The 23,412-nt window shown below is 34.3% G+C and overlaps 1 protein-coding gene across 1 annotated transcript; it reads left to right on the top strand.

The window, feature by feature from the left end:
* Positions 1-2,863: 2,863 nt before the first annotated feature.
* LOC101013367 (killer cell lectin-like receptor 2) lies at positions 2,864-15,724 on the top strand. Its single transcript, XM_003905987.5, has 7 exons — positions 2,864-2,946; positions 4,263-4,429; positions 5,479-5,568; positions 6,525-6,764; positions 8,463-8,605; positions 10,057-10,163; positions 12,755-15,724. Exons 2-7 carry the CDS (start codon positions 4,315-4,317, stop codon positions 12,915-12,917), a joined length of 858 nt encoding a protein of 285 aa, XP_003906036.1. The 5' UTR covers positions 2,864-2,946; positions 4,263-4,314; the 3' UTR covers positions 12,918-15,724.
* Positions 15,725-23,412: the final 7,688 nt, after the last annotated feature.

A 23,412-nucleotide genomic window follows, 5' to 3' on the forward strand; every position in this document is an offset into this window, starting at 1 on the left:
TATCTTCTGGTGCTGATTGTGTTTTCCTTTAAAGGAGAAATTTGCCTTTTCCAGCAATTCAGAGCTTGGTAATGAAGAGAATACAGGAGCAGCTAGCAAATTTGACTTTCCCATCATCAGTTTCATTCTGCCTCTTTTCAAAACTATGAACAAATCTAGATTTTATAGTCAATTCCTTTTAACTTGATCCACTTTGTTCATGAAGTGCACTTGTAGGCATCATACCTCTTACATGTGCTGCAGTTTCAATAATGAAAAAGACAGACTTATGGACTTTATATTATGTTAGAGAGACAATACGTAAAAAGTATAAAAAAGGGTGCTCTGCACTTGTCTAGTCTCCATCCTGAGAACTATTCACCTTCTCTCCGGCTATATGGATGTAAATCAAAACAGAAAAATGCCTCAACATCACCAGTATCTATCTGCATGGGGCAGTAAGATATGCAGCCACAGAATGATTTCTCTAAAGCAATGGTGGCACTGGTACTCCAAGCCTCATGGCAGGATGGAGAACCTGGCTCAGTATGATATGTCAGGATTTCTCGACTGCAGTCCTGGTGTTTCCCCTATTACAACCTTAGGGGAAGAAAAACAAGAAAACAGTTACTTATTTTGAAGTGTAAGAAATCCTGTCTGTAGTGCTAACGTTTATTAGTCCTAGCCTATGAAGCATGTGATACTTTTATTGAACCTATGAGAAAAGTGAGGCTTGAGGATTTGGTTGACTTATTCAAATTTTATAGATAAGAACGACTTGAATCTTGGACTTCAAGTAACAATTTTTAACATTTATGAGAGCCTACCGTATACATGCCAGGTTGTAGTTAGACACTTTGAGATGGATCTTATCTCATTTAACCCTCACAGCAACCTTGGATGGCCAAAAAATTCACTCTTTTACTATGGTGAATACAGGACTTAGAGAAATGAAGTACCTTCCCTGAAGTCACATGTGGGAGCTAGGGGCCAGCATTTCAAGCCAGATTTTCCTGGTTCCAGGATTCATACTTTGTGGCAAGACCTTGTTGGAAGCCTAGGTCCTTCTGAATTCATGGTCCATTGTGCTCTGTCTTCAGTCAGGCCTGATTTTAAACAGGAATGAAGAATTAGCAATAACGTTTCCTTATGCAAGTCAATGAACTTCTTCACTTTAGTTTCTTCATTTGTGAAATGGGGACAATAATAAATACTTGTAAATGTTGGGAGGTTTTAATATGGTTATATTTACAAGAGGTACTCCAATACTTGACAGTATCTCTGCCACCTTTTCAACATCCGCTATTACTACACCCCAGCCGCTGCCCCCGTCACCCACTTCCTATCTTTTCTCACAGAACTAACTTCTTTATTTATTATTTTGGCATTGAGATAAAGGAATACGGACCATCTTTACTCTGATTTGGGATTGACAAAACCAATCCAGGATGGAGGGAAAGAAGAAAATGCCCAGCTGCAAGTATTCCTGAAGCGCCCAAACTCCACACATGAAACTTTACCTTCATGATCGAGTAAAATTAGCCTCTGGGAGATGTTTCATCTGACGGCCTGCACATGATGATGTGGCCGACTTCAGGGGCTACATGTCCCTGTATCAGCAATTTCCCCTGCTGCTCTGTGCCTCTCCATCCCACGCTCCTTATTAACCACTATCACCTGATTTGAAGAACAATTTCAATTGGTTTCCTAGAACTGTAATCAGAAGATTGAAAAAAACTGAATCCAGTAAAAGTGAAAGTCAATGAGAGATCTCAGTACATTCTGACAGGGTCCACCTCATGGTAGAGTGATAAAAATGAATTTTTTAAAGTTTTCAACATAGGTGAAAATGTGAGGCCTTGCGGGAAGGTTTTAGGGACAGATTTATGAAGTGAGATTTCGTAGACTTCAAGTAGAGAAATAATTTGCCAGTATCTTTTTCTGAAAAAATCAAATGTGAACATTTTCACACACAACTGATGGAATATCAATGGGAACATCTTTTCTGGAGGGCATTTGGTGACATATATTAAAGTTCTTTAAAGAACATCTAATTTTATGCTTAAAAAGTTTCCCTAACAAAATATTCAAAAGTACAGACCAAATAGATTTTACAATAGCAAAAAATTGAAAACAATTTAAGTATCCAACAGTAGTGGATTGCCTAAATAAATGGTGGTTTGTCCCTGTGAGTAATATTTTAAAAATAACATTTCAGATGAATTTCTTTAAAATAATGGAATACATATTATTTATTAGAAAATAATAAATCAAAAATACTGTGTAAGGAATGATACCAACCTTGATAGTAAATGTAACATACAGAGAAAAAACTGGAAGAATATATGCCACAATTTTATAGTGGAATTATGGATGTTTTAAAGTAACTTTAAAAAATACATTTACCTGAAATAAACATAGATAGAAAAAGGAACTTTTAAAAAAATAGTGACATATAGGAGAACATTTCTAACAGAGAGACTATTATTTAAACTAAGAGCTAAATATTTTAATCATTACACTTCTTTTATATATGTCTATATTTTTATACGTAGACATTTTAGTCATCTCTTTTACCAGCAGTTTCTCTATGTTAGTTTTTTGTTAATGATATTAGTTTTATTTTCTCCAAAGATGTGTACAAAATTTTATCTTTTCAGCCCTCAAATACTGATTTTGAACTTTATTTTGCAAAGAGTACTAAGTGGTTGTTAGTTGAGATAGAGAATCTACAGCTCTTGACCATCTTTCCTTTCCCATCAGTATCAGCTTTCATCATACAATTTCCTCTTACCACTTTGGTCAAGAGGTGGGGCAGAAAATTTTGAGTTAGAATAACATTCGAAGACAATTTATTTCTGCCTTTCATGTTATAACCCCTTAGGGATCCAGGACCGGAAAGGCCAGCTTCTCCCTCATTTTGAAATCAGCTTTCTCCACCTGCACCACTGCATAGCACAGATACAGGTAATATCCGCTTTTATTTTCTCAGATCTTTCTACCAGATTATCCTTAGTCTTACTAATTCTAGAAATATGGCATTTAATTACAAATGACTTAGCATTATAACAGGAATGACAGGAAAGCATTCGCTACTGATTCTATTAGAGCTGCATTACTCTGAAGGAAATTGTAGTTCAGTATTAACAAAAAGTTATTTTCTCTTTCTCAATATGCTATGACTTTTGCTTTGTGTTATCAAAATAAAGAATAGAGATTTGAGGGGTTAATTACTTTTTACTGAAGTCTAACGATTTATATATTTTATCCATCTTGAATGACTCGATAGTGGAAAATACTTATTTTTCTTAGGAAATTAGCAAAAATGTGACTGGGTTAGAAAATTTTGTAAATTAAAAAAATTTAGAAAAGAATATGGTTACATGTGCAATTTGTTTTTTCATATTTCTCGTTTCTTGGGTATCATCTTTTTATATTGACTAACATAAGAAGTAAATTTTAGGTATTTGCTATTTAATTATTCTTTTCTGTATTGACATTTATTAATAAATTGAATCTTTTATGGACATTAATGACTGCCTGTTGACAACTTTTATTTTCATTTAGGCTTCTCTGGCAATATAATATACTGGAAGATTATTTCTAAAATTTTAATGTACATGGAATCATTTGAGATTAAAAATACATTTGTCTGGGCTCCAACCGAAGTGATTTTTATTTAGTACATCTTGCAAAAGGCACTGAATCTGGAATGTTAACCAATTTGCAATATTAACCCTCAAATAATTCTTTTGTAGAGGGTATATGTGATACATTTTGGGAAACACTCTGGTAGAGTCAAGTATGGTTGAAAAGAATGCAAGAACTTTGTTATATTTATATGTATGTTAGAATACATGTAAGTTTTAAAAAGCCAAGCTATTTTTATTTTTTCAGAATTTAGATTTCTTGTTGAACTGATAGTTTTAAAGTGTTTCAGTGATTTACGGTGGTATCAATTTTGCCCAACATTTGTATATGTATTTTGAATATTTTGAGCAAAATTGGCTGGATGAATAGAACAATAATCTATTGGTAGATTTTTTTTCTCATCATTTCTCTATTTTCTAATTATTATGACTGTGATCACTAGAAGTATAAATGACTTTAACAAAAATGTTGAAAGATTTTTCATTTCTTCTATAAATGAGGCTCACTCTACATGCTTTAGGCACTTAGTTAATAAACACACACCAACAGACACAGACAGACACACACACATCTCTCAGCATCAAATCCTGGTGTGTTCCTATTGGCTGACATTTTAATTTTTCTTTCAACAGAAGCCATCCTGTTGCAGGATTTGAATGCAAAACTTATCTTCTTACTCTAAAGATGAATGATCAGGGAGAGGTTTATTCAACCCTGAGATTTTTGCAGTCTCCTTCAGAGTCACAGAATAGATTAAGGCATGATGATACTCAAAGGCCTGGGAAAACTGATGACAAAGGTATGCATTTTAAGCATCTACATTCACCTGTTTCTTATGGATTGTCAAACTTTTGACATTTGAAAAAAGATTCCTATCTGTACTTCTGGTTTTTGGCTGGTAATAAGAAACTATAATGGGGTAGAGTAGTAGAAGTATTTTTTTTAAGTTATGAGGATGGAGAAATGAGTGAATTCTTTTAAATTTGAGAAGCTATTAGAATGTTTTTATTTAAATCTAGTCAAGAAGAATTTGTGAGGCCTTGATAATAAAGGACAGACTAGAGTCTGAAGAAAACCTTACGTTTTCTTAGAGACGTAAAAGTATAAAAGAGTGTGTAAGAAATGAAAAATCAATGTTAAAACAACATTTTTATGCAGATAGAAGATATTTTATATGCCTTAAGTATTTACCAAATCTTAATGGCAATGATGCAGAAACAATGTTTGAATCAAAAGGGCATTCTAATTTTTCTATTGCTCTCTCTCTCCCTTCAAATATGATCATTGTTAAACTCTACAATGAGAATAACTTTTACTGCTTTAATATAATCAGAGATAGAACTTTCAGACACTGAGGATATCAAAAGCGAAAGGCTATAGTATTGTTTAGAGAAAAACAGAATTGATGAAAAAGAAAGAAAAGTTGATTTCTAGAAACTCCCTCAAAGATGGAGCCATCCGTATTTGCAGCTTCAGAATATCCACTATTTGACTACTAATTTCTTAGCATTATTGACTGCTTTTTCCTTTCTCTTCATGATTAGTTGTGATCACAGGAAGGAGCATGCATGTTAGCTTAGATTTTACTACATGTTTTGTGTCTACTGCTATTGGTGCTTTTATGCGGGATGGACTTTTTAAATCCTATAGAACTATTCCTGTGTGTGGGATTTCTACAATGCATGCATGTAACTTCCAGATTACACATTTAAATATACTTATGTGATATATTTTTGTCAAAGTTTTAGAGAAGATTGTCTCTTTGTTTCAAATGGTTTCTCAGGTCAAGGTTAGTAGTGAGCCGAGCTCTTCCCCTGGTGATTATTTTCCTTATTTTTGTATTTAAAGAGTTTTCAGTGCCCTGGCGTCTCATTGCAGTGACTCTTGGGATCCTCTGTTTATTTCTTCTGATGATAGTCACAGTGTTGGTGACAAAGAGTGAGTAGTAAAATACAGCTTTCTTGTCTGAGTAGCAGCAGTAACCCCTGATTGTGCAGATATTAACCATGCTCCATCCATTGTTCCCCGTCTGTAATCAGAGAGTGTCCCAGGTGGCTTTGGCCTTTGTTGGTGACTTTTTTCTGGGCATATCACAGTGTCATTTTTAATGTACTTAACCTTGACCCTGAATCTGTGATGAGCTGTCTCACTGTGTATAATACATGGTAATATTCCTTCTCATAGAGGATTGAGTAATACATGTATTCTGCCATTTGGGTTTGATTATTGTGAATCTGAGATAAACATTCTTTGAGGGACAACTGTTCAAAAGAAATTATGGCTTTCTCTTGACATTTCTCAAAGTATGTAATGACGAAATGGTTTAGTAAAACAATCTGCACATGCTGTTACATAATATTAAATTTAAACTTTATCTTTTGTTTGAATTCCTCATATCTTTAGAGAAAAATCACTGATATTTTATATTCAGATAAAATTACATGTCTGGATCTTACTCTCTTTTCTGCTGCGGATATTCTATCTGCTCCAATAATAATCGTGCTATCCCTTCATGTTTCTTAGTTCAGATTTTCATATGCAGAAGATATGTGGTTAAATGTTGGCAAATTGACTTTTACTTTCGTGCTTATTTATAAATGATGTGTTATTAAAAATGAACTAAACTGAGAAATAAGGTGTCACCTTCATAATTTTATTCAGATATTTTATTTTATTTATCCTACACTTAAGTTGCTAATGGTGAGAAATTTATGTTTCCCTTTTTATGGTCAGTTTGTTGAGGTATTACTTTCTAAATGTCAAATGAGTAATTAAAGTAATAACGAATTAAAGTAATGATTAATGGTTGTCAGAGTAAAATTTTTTCCTTTGTCTTAAATTTCAATATTTAACTATTATGAGTAGTTATTTGTATTATATGTATGCTATTTTAGTCTTTCAGTGTGTTCAAGAAAAACATGAACAGCAGGAAATTCTAAGAAACTGTAGTGAAAAGTACATCATGCAAAATGATAACTACTTAAAAGAGCAGCTTTTGACAAATAAGACTTTAAAATATGACATTCTCAAAAAAGACAGCTTTCTGCAGAAAAAGGAACTGGATTCACTCCTCATGCTAAAGAGCAGATGTCATAGAGAAAATGAGATCGTTTTAAAATTTTTGCAAAATACAGGTACGAAGGAAATCTTGAAAGAAAGATTGCATGATTTTACATTATTTCTTCCCCTCCATAATCCTTGAAGCCTAATAAACAGGCTTATGATATGTATTAGTGATCTGTGAGGTCTACTGGGCAACTTTTAGTCTGTGCCTTATAGATGTAGTGTGGGTATCTTGGAGGTTTGCTTGTTTCAAATACGGAATTGGGACTCCAGGATCCATGTTTGGATTAGTAAAAGCCTATAGTTCCCAAAACTCATTGGCATGTCTTTCATTATTACTGCTCCCAAAAGGTGAACTAGTATGTAAACTCCCCTGAAAATTCTGATCATTTCGGTCCTGTGAGCAAATTAAAGACTTCCACTTTTTGCTGACATAGAATATGGAGGTTTTCAGTTAAAATATATTTGCACTAAAATGGGCACAAGGACTTTTATTTGGATGCTGTTATAAAGATAATTGTGTGTGTCATGCACGTATGTGTGTTTCCATTCTGCCTTGATTTCACATATTTGGTCTATTTGTGATCACTATGTACTCCCTCCTGCACATCTACAAGATTTGCCATAGTGTTAATGTTTGTGCGACTCTGTGTGATGATACCATTAAAAGCACCTAAGGTATAAAAATATTAAATCTCCTACAGTAAACTCTATTATCTTGCATAATGATGGAATTAATTGACCTGGTTAATCAACAATTACTAAATATTTGTTTAGGATTTAGAGTTTACAAAGAACTTTTGTATATTTAATCTCATTTAGGCATGGTAATTAGTAGAAATTTACCATCTCCATTTTTAAAGGTTGAGTAATATTTTAAAAATTTAGTATGGTATAAAATATATGAGGAAAAGAAAAAATTTAAAAAATTTTTTCTTTTATTTAGAAAACATTCTAAAATCTTTTTTAAAAACTTAATTCAGTTTTATTATTTTTAGACAATTTTATTATTATTGATATACAAAAATGCATATTTTTAATGTTTTCAATTTGATGAATTTGGACAGAAATGAAACCATCACCACAATCAGAGTAATAGATATATCCATCATCTCCAAAAGTTTCCTCATGTCTTTTTATTTATTTATGTATTTGCGGTCACAACATGAGATCTACCCTCTTAATAAGTTTTTAAGTGTACGATACAGTATCATTAACTATTGGCACTACGCTGTACAGCAGATCTCTAGAACCTAGGCATCTTGTATGACTGAAACTTTATACCATTGAACAACTCTTCATTTCCACTTCCCTCCAACCCTGGGCAACCACCATTATATGCTTCTGTGAGTTTAACTATTTTAGATCCCTCATATAATTGGAATAATAAAGTATTAGTTCTTCTGTGACTGGCTTATTTCACTTAGCATTATGTCCTCAAGGTTCATCCATGTTGTCATATACAGAAGGACTTACTTCTTTTAAAAGCTGAATAATATTCTGTTTTTTGTATATAACACATTTTCCTTAGCCATTCGTCCATCAATGGACATTTAGGTTGTTTCCATAGCTTGGCTATTGTGAATAATGCTGCATTGGACATGGGAGTGAAGGTATCTCTTGTATTCCAGAATCTTGATGAACCTCGTATTATCATTATTGATTGCTATTGGGATTTTATTTAGTTATGGAGGGCTAAGAAACATATTGCTCTGGTTAGCAGAATACCAGATGACAAGAAGTTTGATGATTCACCTAATATATTGTAGGCAAATTCTCTGAAGACCATTGGTCCTGCTGTGGAGTAAACTGTTATTATTTTACCATGCAGAAGAAAGACTGGAAGGGATGTAAACAAACTTGTCAACATTGTAGATCATCTCTTTTGAAGATAGATGACAAAGATGAACTGGTATTTTACATTCACTTTTATTCTCTTGGACTCTGTCTCTCAATGTTGGACCTAAGATATTGAAGACAGACTGGAGTCCAGAATGAGAGACCTTAGCTAGTCTTTGTGTGTCTGTTGTGTGAGCAAAATGGTATAGTTAAGAGGCTCCCAGGAAACACTCCCTGCTAGTGGTCATATAATTCTGCTACTTACTAAATATTCAATACATGTTATCTATCGTGATGACCATTATTATTAAGGATGCTGTTTGCGTCTTTGCAAATCATCTCCCTATGAGTGGTTATACTGCAGACTCCTTAGAAAGGGAGATGGATGACCTCTAGTATTTATTTAACCTCTCTGAGCCTATCTTCAAAATGGAGATAATAATGAGGAACATAAAAGTGATAACAGCTTTACCAATTTGCCTCAATAGTGATTTTCATTGCATTCGTAGGTAACACTCACTTAACATTGTTATATATTATCTCAAGATGTGTATCTTTAAAACAGAATTGTAAAAAGAGAAAATATAGTGACATAGTGTAACAATACTGAATGATAGTGATAACAATATTGAATATAACAATATTGAATTTTTAAAAAATTGTTTAAAATTTTAAAAAAGTGTTACTAATAAAAGTTATCCAAATACTCAAAACATGTTTTTATAGAGATATGTTTGCAAAGATTAGCCTGAAACCTTTATTTATTGTTTAGGAAAACAACAGAAAATATATATGCAAATCTAATGAATGTTTAAAATCATAGCATAAAAGAATTCATGATATCAAGTTATGAAATAATTTCATATGATAATTTCATATCAAGTGTAAAACAGTTACATTTAAACTTATATTTTAAAATATATTTAGTCATTTAGTCAGACATTATGTAATATGTCACTTGGATATATTACATTTTAGACATAGTAAATACTTTCAAATACTTCACCCATTCCAGCTGTGGAACTATAGCAAGGCTTCCTCTTATGGGGCTGAAGATTTTACTGCACCCCTATCATACACACACCTTTTTATTTTACTAGATTTGTTCTGAGGACTCCTTTTTTCACTTAAGATTAAGTGATGATCGATTTTCTACATCCTAAGTATTCTCCTGGAGTGTGATTTTGGATAGTTTCATAAAGCATTATAAAAATATTTAACAACTTTCCTGTTGGTAGATATTTGGATTTGAAACTTTCCATGTTTTAAATAATCTGTGATACTGACAGCCATTTTTTTTTAACATAAATGAATAATATATTAATACGAGGGGGAAATGACTTTGGGAAATGGAAAGGCAGGGATCTAGGGAAGAGAGGTTTTTCTAGCGAGAACGGATGAAGGATGATATGGAGAGTAGCAGAGTACTGACCATAGAAACAGCCGGCCTCTTGACCTGTGCTTGTTCTCACTCATCACACAGATGGGAATTTAGTCACTTAATATGTTTTGTTTCTATTATAGGCCTTCATTCAATCTCAGATTTATGAAAATAATTACTGGATTGGATTATCGTATGATAAAAGGGAAAGTAAGTGGAAGTGGATTGATAATGGCACATCTCCTGGAATGTAAGTGTCTGGAATGCAGTCAAACTATAACACTGGTGTGGGAGGGTGAAAGGATTGTGTCTAAAGAGAATCTCTTCTCATTTCACACAGTTTAACTCATTTTTAAGCAGGAGTCTTTAGTAACAATTAGAACAATGAGTAAGAGTGTTTTAGGAAGTATAGGTAGAAAAGGAAGAGAAGGCCATAAAGAGTTATTAATAATAATTTTAAAAGTATCATGCTAAACACATGCCCAGAAATATGTATTATGAGGTACATAAAATGAAACAAAATCATAAAGGAAGGTGGGTGGTACGAACTGATTGGACCATCCTATAAGTCAGCCATAATGATCCCACCCACAACCACAAATGAGTATCCTGAGTATCCAAAAAATTTATTTCGAGTTACTTTATATGATTAGTTTATACACACATAGCATATAAAACATGTAATATATATGTATATACACCTTCACTATAGACCTTCTATTTTGAAGGACATTATTAGTAAACTCTTGGGTTTACATTTAGTTCTAATCTGGTTAAACTATTCACTGACTTTTAAAAAATCTTAATTATTATAATTTTAAGTGTGGGTTCTGCAAGTATTGTAATTCTGGACTGCAAACCTGCAAAAGATGTCATGCAGAGGGAATTACCTTGATGTAATCATATTCTTCAAGCACACTCCCAGGCAGACTATTCCAGAGGTCACAGAACAGAAGGGCTTACAGGCCCAATTAAGATCATCAAATCACAGATGGTTAAACCAGTGTAAAACCCATAGCACAGTGCAAAGGGAAAGAGAGGATAAGTTGTTGCACTCGGGATAAGGTGCAGGGTGAAAGGATCACCTGAATCTTGGGTTACGCAGTCTTCATACGACATCATCCTCCCCTGATGATGATATGGGGCCATCTTGTGGTGTGAGTAAGGGGACCCAACAGACAAAGTTTTTGTGGCCAGCACACGTGTTTTTCTACAGGGAAGATTCTGTCTTACAGGAATGTGTAAGCCTGGCCACAGCTGTACGTTTCCAGTTAACCTGATGAGCAGCTGTGGATTTAATTTGTGTTTCTTGGGCAGAGACCAGAATGGGAATCACCAATGGGTGGTGAATTTAAGACCTCATGAATGTTGAGTGTGTATGAGCCTCATGTATATTTTGTGTATGTTTAGTGTCTATTTGATCCCTTCTTTTTTTGTCTATGTTTAATGCACACATACTTTATTTACGGTATCTATATCTAACACCTCATATGTTACTAATTTTACCTGTTCACACCTAACACATCTTGTGAGTTCTACCTGTGCCTTACAAGCTACTTGGCTTCATTTATCTTCCTTACCTGTTTCTTTATTTTCCTGTAGCAGATTTGAACTTTCTTAAGTAATACAGCAAATGCAAACATATGAGGGATGCTTTTTGATTTTGAGTTCTTAAGTTGGATTATCAGTTTTCTTTTCTGCTTAGATCCAAGGTTCAGGATAATTCTAGGTGGTTTATACTGAACGTATATCCCTTTGGGTTCTCAGTCCTATGTAGCTTATCTTCTACTTAGAATCTCCATCTTGAGTGGAATTCATTTCAGCCTACTACATCCATTAAGGGAAAAACTATCTTCAGTGCTTCACTTGTTCTCTGCAGTGGGTTTACTTTACTTCATATTCAGCCTGAGTATGAATCTGCTTCTTATCAGTTTATGAAGTTATTCAAGAAGGCTTAACATTTTTTATTCAGTATTTTAAATTGTTTTTAAAGAACTCACTTAATCAACCATTTTACTAAAATAGAAGTCATGCTTTAGATATTTTTCAAAGAATTGTCATTAGCTAATAACTCCTAGCTATAGGGTGGGGGAAGAAAGGAGACCGAACACAAACAATCAATCTCGTCTCTGACTATATTCCAATTCTTCCCTTTTCTTCTTACAATATATATACATGAGCCCTGGTTATCTATGTTACACATATTCAATTCCTCTCTCTCTCTCTCTTTTTTATTGTTTTTAGAGGCAGGATTTCACTTTGTCACCAGGCTGGAGTGCAGTGGCATGATCTCAGCTCACTGTAGCCCCGACCTCCCGGCTCAGTCTCCTGAGTAGCTAGGACTGCAGGCATGTGCCACCACACCCTGATAATCTGGTAATTTCTGTATTTTTTGTAGAGATGGGATCTCACTATGTTGTCCAGGCTGGTCTTGAACTCCTGGGCTCCAGTGATGAGCCCACTTCGCCCTTCCAAAGTGCTGGGGCTACAGGTGTGAGCCACTGTACCTGGCCACCTTCTTTTTAATCTCTCACTTTTATTGAAAAAAAATTAGCACAGGAAAGCAATATATCATAATTTCATTGCAATACTGCAAGGTACTTTTGCCTTCTGACCAAAAATTGTCAGTGTGGAATAAAATGGGAGATTGTGGGTGTGATTAAGAGGTCATGATTCTATTTAATGGACTAAGAACAAAAGAAAATATTTTAGTGATGAAGTTATGATAAACATTTCCATATTCTAGACATTTAGGTAACAGAATTTAAAAAAAAATCATGATTTATGTAACTGTAAGCTTTGGAATTAAACAGCTGGCTACATATGTTTTCTGTTCTACAGTAATTCTACAATAATGCGTTCTTCTTCTGGGAGAGGAGAATGTGCATTTTTGACCTCAACAAGAATGGCAACTATTGATTGCATTCAAAAGTACAATTGTATCTGTGAGAAGAGAACTGACTCTATTTTCTCTGATTCAGTGTGCGCTAAGAAGAAAAGGTGAAAATGGAATGTTTTCTTTTTTTGTTTCCTATAATAATTTGTGATTATAAATCATTGCTTTTAACTACAGGACTTAGTTAATTCTTGAAAAAATAAAGATGAACAGGAAGAAAAAGAAAATTCTTTTGGACTATGACTGTAACGATCAGATGCCGTCTTTCTTCCTGGAAAAGAGGAGATTTTCTCTTTTGAGAGTGGTTATTCCTTCCTTTAATGTCCCTGAGGAATTATTCATTCTTTCTAAATTCTTGGAACTACCTATAGAACCAGTTAGAGAACTCTGATATTATATCCTGGGTCTTTTTCTTATCAATAGGATAAATTATTTCAGCATCTTCTGGTTTTGATAAGCAGTTGTGAGCTACAATATAGTTATTTTTTTCTTCCCATCTAGAAGTTACCTCATCTTTTAAAACGTTTGTTTTGCTATAAAATATAACTTGAAACTTACTGAAAGTTGCAAGAATAGTACAAGGAACTTCTATATAATCTTTACTCATACTTACTAGTTGTTTATATTTTGCTCTGCTTTATATTTGTCTCTCTTTCTATCCTCCACTTAATAATAAGTTGAGGCCTTCATGCCCCTTTGTCTAAATATTTTCCAAGATCAAGGACTTTGTTTTATATAATCACAGTGCAATTATCAAACTCAGAAAATTTAGCATTATTACAGTACGATGATCTAATCTGTAATCCATGTTCAAATTTTGTCAATTGTCCCAATAATGTCATTTATATGTATTTTTAAAAACTCCATGTTCAGGATAATGCAGTGCATTTGATTGTAATGTCTCTTTAGTCTCCTTTAATCTGAAACAGTTCTTTAGGCTTTCTTTCTCTTGACCTTGACATTTTAAAAATTAACTTTATTGAGTTTTACTTTTCATGCAATAAAATGCACTCACTTTAAGTCATGAAGAATATGACTTTTAACATCTATCTCTATATATATATCTTACACAGTATGAAATCAAGATATATAATATTTTCATCATCTCTAAAAGTTCCTTTCTGTACTTCCCCACCCACTTTGCCCCAGGCAACTAGTGATATGCTTTCTATCACTACAAATTAGTTTACCTTAGTCTAGAATTTAATGCATCATGTACTCTTCTGTATCTGGTTATTTTTACTCAGCATGTTTTTGAGTTTTATCTATGCTTTTGTGTATCAGTATTTCATTCTTTTTCTTACTAGGTAGTATTCTATTGTACAGATATACCACAATTTGTTTCTTCATCCACCTGTGGACATGTGATGTGTTTCCATTTATTGGCTATTGTGAATAAAGGTGCCATGAACATTTGTGTGCAAGTATCTGTGTGGACATATTTTAATTTCTTTTTAGTAAATACCTGGGAGTCCGATTGCTGGGCCCTCTGGTAAGTGTATGTTTACTTTTATTTATCTACTTTTTAATAAATGGGGTCTCTCTATGTTGCCCAGGCTGGTCTCAAACTCCTGGCCTCAAGCAATACTCTAGCCTTGGCCTCCCAAAGTGTTGTCATTACAGGCATGAGCCACCGTACCTGACCTACTTTTATAAAAAACTTCTAAACTATTTTCCAATGTAGTGGCATAATTTTACTTTCCCAGTTGCAACATATGAAAATTACATTTACTCCTCATCATTTTCAACACTTGATATTGTGTCTTCTTAATTGTAGCCATTATAGGAGCTGTATAGTGGTATCTCATTGTCATTTTTAATTTGCATTTCCTTGAGGACTAATGATACTGAACCTCTTTTGATGGGTTTATTGGCCATGTGTATATTTGTAAAACATTCATATGCCCACTTAAAAAATTGAGTTCATCTGTTTTCTGATAATGGAGTTGTAAGAGTTCCTTATATAATTTGGATACAAATCCTTTGTTAGATATAGATAATATGAATATTTTCTCCCAGGCTATGTCTTGCCTTTTCATTTTCTTAATGGTGTCTTTCAAGAAGCAGAAGTGTTAAAATTTTAGCTCAGGAGATGGGTGCACCAGAACCTCACAAATCATCACTAAAGAACTTACTCATGTAACCAAACACCACCTGTTCACCAATAACCTATGGAAAAATAAATAAATAAATAAATAAATAAAAATTTACTGAAGCCTAACATCATTTTTTCCTTATTCATACTTTTTGATGTTCTAGCTAAGAAATCTTTGCCTATGTTAAGAGCACGGAGATTTTCTCATATAGTTGCTTCTAGAAGCTTGATAGTTTTATGTTTAGCTTATATACATTTCAAGTTAATTTTCCTATATAAGTGAGAAAAAATTTGAGGTTCACTATTATTCCATATGGATATCCAGGTGTTTTTGCACTAGCTGTTAAAAAGACTTTCCTTTTCTTCATTGAGCTACTTTGGTGCCTTTGTACAAAATTAATTGACCTACCTGTGTCAGTCAATTTCTGGATTCTCTATTCTGACAGCATTTTATATGCCTATTCTTGTAATGGTACCATAATGTCTCAATTACTGTAGCTTTATAGTAGCCTTTGAAATCAAATGTGCCAATTCTCCCAATCCATTCTCTTTCAAAAGTATACTGGCTATTCCAGGTTCTTGCATTTTCTCAAAATTTCTTCAAAAATGCCTAATGGGATTTTGGCCAGGATTGCTTTGACTCTTATTAATCTGAGAGAATTGACGTCTTAATAATATTGTTAGAATTAATGAACATGATTTATCTCTCATTTAGTTAGGTCTTTTAAATTTCTCCGAGCAATATGATACCTTTTGGAATATATTACACATTTTTTTTTTTTTCTTTTTGAGACAGAGTCTTACTCTGTCACCCAGGCTGGAGTAGAGTGGCACCATCTCATCTCACTGCAACCTCCACCTCTCAGGTTCAAGCAATTCTCCTGCCTCAGCCTCCTGAGTAGTTGACATTATAGGCATGCACCACCATGCCCAGCTAATTTTGTGTGTGTGTATATTTTCAGTAGAGATGGGGTTTCATCATGTTGGCCAGGCTGGTCTTGAACTCCTGACCTCCTGTGATCCACCTGCCTTGGCCTCTCAAAGTGCTGGGATTACAGGCGTTAGCTACCACACCTGGCTAGAATACATTACACATATTTTGTGAAATTTATTTTTTGATCATATTTTAAATGGAATTTAAAATAGTTTTCAAAGTATTTGTTGTTAGTTTATAGAAATAAAATTGAGTTTGTAAATTAGCTTCATATCCTATCACTTTGCTAAGTGTACTTCTTGTTTCTAGCAATTTTTTTTGTAGATTCCTTAAGAGTTTTCTATGTTCACAATCATGTCCTATAAGAATATGGAAAGTTTTACTTTTCCTTTCCTTTTCTTTCTCTTGTCTTATTGTACTGACTAGGACCTCCAGGACCATGTTAAAGAGAAGTGATTCTAATAGGCATTTGTTCCTCGTTCCCAATCTTACAGAGAAAAGTATTTAGTTTCTCACTATGATATATGAAGTCAGCTATTGGCTTTTCATAGATTCTCTAGATCATTTTGAGGCAGTTTTCTTCTAAGTGTGTTAAGAGTTTTATCGTTAATGGGAGTTGATTTTTTATACATTTTTCTGTGTCTATTGAGATAATTACATAGCTTTTCTCATTTCGTCACTTAATATGGTGAATTGCATTGATTGATTTCTGCATGTTAAACAAAACTTGTACTTCTCGAATAAATCTCATGTGGTTGCAATATATTATATTCCTTATATGTTGCTGGACTTAACTGGGTAATTTTTAAAGGACTTTTGTGTTTATATTCATAAGAGATATTGATCTATTTAAAAATTTTTTAATGTTTACAGTATAGGGAAGACACTGGTCTTATATATTCATTTGGGATATTTTTAAATATGCTTCTATTTTTGAAAGTTTTTTTTCAGAATGTGTATTTTTCTTTCATGTTTGATCTAATTTACCAGTGAAATAATCTAGGCCTGAGATTTTCTCTGGGAGAATGTATTTAATTAGGAATACCATTTCTTTAATAGACAGGGCCATTTAGACATTCTGTCTCTTCTGTCAATTTTGTTAATCTTTGTCTTTTAAGAAAATTGTTTCATTTGTCTAAATTGTCAAATTTATTGGCATATTGCTTTTCATAGTCCTGTTAGTTTCCTAGGGCTACTGTAACAAAGTACCAGATAATTTGGTGGCTTAAAACAACAAAGATTTATTCTCTCACTGTTCTGGAGGCCAGGAGTCCAAAATTAAAGTGTTAACGGGACCACACTCTCTCTGAGACTCTGGATGGAATTTTCCTTGCCTCTTCCTAGCATCCGGTGGTGGCTGTCAGTACCTGGTGTTACTGCACTTTCAGCTTATTCCTCAATTTCTGACTCTGTCATCACATGAATTTCTCCCGGTGTATCTCTGCCTTCACATGTGGTTTTCTCTTTTTCTAAGGACACTAGTCATACTGGATTAGGGCCCACCCTAATGATCTCATGTTAACATGATTACATCTGCGAAACAACCCTGTTACCAAGTAAGGTCATGTTCACAAGTATGGGGGTTATGATTTAAACATATACTTTTGGAGGACATAGTTCAACCCATAGCAATAATACTCCTTTATAATCTATGTATTTACTGTCTGTAAGGCCTGTAGTTATATTCTTTCTTTTCTGATATTGTATTTATTTGTCTTCCTTGATCAGTCTAGAGATTTATATCCACTTTATTAATCTTTTCAATGAACATTCTTTTTATTTCTTGTTTTTGGTTCAGTTTCTTATATGTCTTTTATTATTTCCTTTCTTCTACTTATTTTGAGTTTAACTGCTTTTATAATCTTGACTTCATAAGTGAAAGTCTCTTTTCACATGTAACTACTTGAAGCTATAAATTTCCCTTCAAGTGCTATTTTCCTGCATACCACAAATTTTGTTAGGTCGTTGTTTTTAGCTCATGTCTTAAAAGTATGTTGTTTAGGCGGGGTGCAGTGGCTTACACTTGTAATCCCAGCACTTTGGGAGGCTGAGGTGGGTGGATCACTTGAGGCCAGGAGTTGGAGACCAGCCTGACCAACATGGTGAAACCCCATCTCTACTAAAGTACAAAAACATAGCTGGACAACAGAGTGAGACTCTGTCTCAAAAAAAAGAAAAAAAGTTGTTTAATTTCCAAATATTTCAGGATTTTCCAGATACAATTTTGTTACCGATTTCTAATTTAATTTCTGTGTGTCCAGAAAATATACTATATGATTTTAATACTTTAAAATATGTCAATACTTGTTATATGTCCTAGTATATGGTCCATCATGATAAATGTTCCATGTATACTTGGAAACAATGTGCATTTTGCTCTATTGAAATGGAGTGTTCTATAAATATCAATTGGGTGAAGGTGATTGGTAGCTTTGTTCAGATCTTCCATTGTCCTAATGATTTTTTGGTCTAATTATCAATTATTGAAAGAATGGTTTTTAAATGTTTAAATATGATTTTTACTTGTCTACTTATCTGTTATGTTTTGCTTCACATATTTTAAAGTTTTGTTCTGTCTCATCCACTAGTCTATATGTTCTACCTTAAAATTAATCTTTGTTTTTTATAGTTGTATCCACAGTGCATTAAAGGTTCTTCTCTTCAGTAGTTACTAAATAAATATTTGATGAATTAATGAATTATACTCATGGCATGGTCCTGGGAACTAAAATATCAATTTCTTGGTACCTCGTTGTTTTAGTCTGTTTGGGATGCTATAACAAAATACCATAAACTGGATAGCTTATGAACAACAGAAATTTATTTCTTACAGTTCTGGAGACTGGGAATTCCAAGACCAAAGTGCTAACAAATTCAGTACTTGGTGAAGGCCTGCTTCGTGCTTCACATATGGCCATCTTTGCTGTGTTTTCTAGTGGAGGAAGAGGCAAGGAAGCTCTCTAGGATATCTTTTATAAGGACATTAATCCCATTCATGAGGGCACGACCCTCATGACCTAATCACCTCCCAAAATCTCTATCTCCAAATAGCATCACACTGTGGATAAAGTTTCAACAAATGAATTTTTTGGGGGCATAAATATTCGGTATATAGCAGTAGAGAAGAGTTTTTCAGTGTCCATAGAAATGAAATTCTATCATTAAAGAATTTTAATAAATTTATAACTCAAGATTAGATTTTCTTATTTGAATAGAGTGAGTAGGATGTGGTGATGATCTCATCTCAGCATGAAACAGGAAAGGTTGAAGCATCAAAAATGATTAAAAAATACACAGTGGTAATGTTTCATTTTCATCTTTCTGATTTTATTCATTTCAATCTTCTCTTTTTTCTTAGTCTAGCAAAAGGTTTGTTCATTTTATCTTTTCAGAAAACTAACACTTTGTTTTGTTGATCTTTTGTATTGTTTTAGTCTCTGTTTTTTCATTTCTGCTTTAATGTTTTTATTTCTTTTTTTAAAAAAAAATTATTAAGTTCTGGGATACATGTACAGAACGTGCAGGTTTGTTATGTAGGTATACATGTGCCGTGGTGGTTTGCTGCACCCATCAACCCATCATCTAGGTTTTAAGCCCTGTGTGCGTTAGGTATTTGTCCTAATGCTCTCCCTCCCCTTACCCTCCACCCCCTGACAGGCCCCAGTGTGTGATGTTCCCCTCCCTGTGTCCATGTATTCTCATTGTTCAACTCCCACTTATAAGTGAGAACATGGAATGTTTGGTTTTCTGTTTCTATGTTAGTTTGCTGAGAATGATGGTTTCCAGCTTCATCATGAGCCCGTGAAGGACATGAACTCATTCTATTTTACAACTGTATAGTATTCCATGGTGTGTATTTGCCACTTTTTAAAAATCTTTATATGTCTTTCCTTTTAATTTCGGATTTAGTTCTTGTTTTTTCTGATTCCTTGAAGTGCAATGTTTGGTTGTTTATTTGAGATCTAATTTTTTGATGTAGGCTACAAATTTCCTTCTTAGAACTCCTTTTGTTGTATCCCATAGGTTTTGATATATTGTGTTTCCATTTTTGTTTGTCCCAAGATATTTTTAATTCCTTTTAAATATATTTATTGACCTATTTATTCTTCAAGTTCCTCCTGTTATTAATTTCTACTTTTATTCCATTGTGGTCAGAAAAGACATTCGATATGATTTTGATATTTAAAAGAAATTGTTGAGACCTGTTTTGTGTTCTAACATATAATACATCCTGGAGAAAGTTCCAAGTGCCAATGAGAAGAATGTGTATTCTGCAGCTGTTGGTTGGACTGTTTTGTAAATATCAGTTAGGTCCATTTGATCTAGAGTACAGTTTAAACCTGATGGGGTTTTTTTGGTTGATTTTCCACATGGATAATCTGTCTGTTTTAGGAACTGGGATGTTGAAGTCTGGTACTATTATTGTATTGCAGTCTGTCCTTTTAGATCTCATAATATTTGCTTTGTATATTTAGGTGTTCCATTGTTGAGTGCATATGCATAGTAGTTTCTCAGTATCCCTGGGGAATTGTTTCCAGAAATCCTTGTGTGTCCAGAATTGGTTCTTTCCAGTGGGTTCTTGGTCTGGCTGACTTCAAGAATGAAGCCACAGACCCTCACGATGCGTGTAACAGTTCTTAAAGATAGTGTGTCTGGAGTTTGTTCCTTCAGATGTTCAGATGTGTCTGGAGTTTCTTCCTTCCAGTCTCACTTGACTTCAGGAGTGAAGCCTCAGACCTTCGCAGTGAGTGTTGCAGCCTTTAAAGGTGGCCCATCTGGAGTTGTTTGTTCCTCCCTGTGGGTTTGTGGTCTCACTGACTTCAGCAGTGAAGCTGCAGACCTTCACAGTGAGTGTTAACAGCTCATAAAGGTAGTGCAGACCCAAAGAGTGAGCAGCAGCAAGATTTATTGTGAAGAGTGAAAGAACAAAGTTCCCACAGCATGGTAGGGGACCCTAAAGGGTTGCCACTGCTGGCTTAGGTGGCCAGCTTTTATTCCCTTATTTGGCCCTGCCCACCTCCTGCTGACTGGTCTATTTTACAGAGTGCCGATTGGTCCATTCTACAGAGTGCTGATTGGTCAGTTTTTACAGAGTGCTGATTGGTGCATTTACAAACCTTTAGCTACACACAGAGCGCTGATTGGTGCGTTTTTAGAGTGCTGATTGGTGCATTTACAAACCTTTAGCTAGACACAGAGCACTGATTGGTGTGTTTACAAACCTTTAGCTACACAGAAAAGTTCTCCAAGTCCCCACTAGACCCAGGAAGTCCAGCTGGCTTCACTTCTCACTTGCATCTACCAAAATTCATTGATGCTCAAGTACCTGATATAAAATGACATAGAATTTGTATAAACTTTTGTACATCCTTCTGTATGCATTAAATCATCTCTAGATTACTTATAAACATAATACAATGTAAAATATTTGGTTTACTTTATTGTTTAGGGAATAATGACAATAATAAAAACTATATATAGTACAGATTGGATTTTTTAAAAAAATATTTTCATTCTGTAGTTGGTTGAGTCTATGGATGTAGAACTCGTGAATACAGAGGGCCAGCTGTATTTATATAATTGTTATATCTTCTTGCTGAATTGACCTCTTTATAATTACATAACGACCATTTTTGTCTCTTTTTATAGTTTTTCAATTATAGCCTAGTTAACGGATATAAATATAGCTGCTCCTGTCTTCATTTGGTCTCCATTTGGGATATCATTTTCATCCTTTTACTTTCAGCCTATTATGTCCCTACAGGTGAAGTGCTTCTCTTACAGGTGAAGTACTTCTCTTGCAGGAAGCATAAAGTTAGATCATTCTTTAAAAAATCAATTTAACACTCTACATCTTTTAATTGGAGAACTTAATATATTTACATTCAGGGTTATTATTGATAGATGAGGATTTAGTCCTGACATTCTATTATTCTTTTTATTTTATTTTATTTTCTAAGTTCTGGGGTACATGTGCAAGATGTGCAGCTTTGTTACATAGGTAAACGTGTGCCATGGTGGTTTGCTGCACCTATCTACTCATGACCTAGATATTAAGCCCACCATGCATTGGCATTCTATTATTCCTTTCTGGTTGTTTTATAGATTATTTGGTCCTTTCTTTGTCTCTTGTTTACCTTGTGATTAGACAGTTTTCTGTGGTGACTCCGATTCCCGTCTCCCTAATTATCAGTGATGCTGAGCCTCCCTCTATGTGCCCATTGGCCACCTGCTCATAGTAGACATCTTAAGCAAAAAGACATTACCTAACTTCAAAGTATACCACAAAGTTATAGTAACCAAAACAGCATGGTAGCATAAAAATAGACACACAGACCAATGGAACAGAATGAAGAACACAGAAATAAATCCACAAACTTACAGCCAACTGATATTCAACAAAGGCACTGAGAACACACATTGGAAAAGGGACTGTCTCCTCAATAAATGGTGCTGGGAAAAATTTGATATCCACATGCACAATGAAACTAGATCCTCATCTTTCACCATATACTTAAATCATCTCTAAAAGGATTAAAGTCTAAAAGGAAGACCAAAACTATTAGAAGAAAACATAGTGGAAATGCATCATAATATTGGTCTGGGCAATGATTTTTTGGTTAAGACTTTGAAAGCACAGGCAACGAAAGCAAAAGTAGACAAATGGGAATACATCAGAAAAGCTTTTGCACAGCAAATCAAATAATCAAGAGTGAAGAGACAACATGCAGAATGGGAGAAAATACTTACAAACTATGCAACTGAGAAGGGGTTAATATCCAAAATACATAAGAAACTCAACTCAATTAAAAAATGGACAAAAGATCTGAATAGGCATCTCTCAAAAGAAGACATACAAATGGGAATAGGTATATGCATAAATGCTCAACATCACTAATCATCAGGGAAGTGCAAATCAAAACCACAATGAGTTATCACTTCATGCCTGTTAGAATGATTATTATGAAAAAGAGAAAAAAAATGCTGCCTTGGCATGGATGTAGGAAAGTGGAAACACTTAAACACTGTTGGTGGAGATGTCAATTAGTTCAGTCACTATGAAAAACAATATGGAGGTGCCTCAAAAAATTAAAAATGATCCAACAATCCCACTACTGGGTATTTATCCAAAGGAAATAAAATCAGTATGTCGAAGAGATACCTGCAGCACTATTAACAATAGCCAAAATATGGGATTAACCTAAGTGCTCATCAATGAATTAATGGATTAAAAAATGTGGTATATAGGCCTGGTGCGGTGGCTCACGCCTGGAATCCCAGCACTTTGGGATGCTGAGGTAGGCAGATAATTTGAGGTCAGGAGTTCAAGACCAACCTGACCAATATAGCAAAACCCCATCTCTACTAAAAAGACAAAAATTAGCTGGACACGGTGGTGCATGCCTGTAATCCCAGCTACTTAGGAGACTGAGGCTGGAGAATCACTTGAACCTGGGAGGCAGAGGTTGCAGTGAGCTGAGATTGCATCACTGCACTCTAGCCTGGGTGACAGAGTGAAACTCCGCCTTTAAAAAAAAGAAAAAGAAAACTTAGTCTATATAGACAACGAAATA

Source organism: Papio anubis, chromosome 9, assembly GCF_008728515.1.
Source record: "Papio anubis isolate 15944 chromosome 9, Panubis1.0, whole genome shotgun sequence".
Taxonomy (NCBI): Eukaryota; Metazoa; Chordata; class Mammalia; order Primates; family Cercopithecidae; genus Papio; species Papio anubis.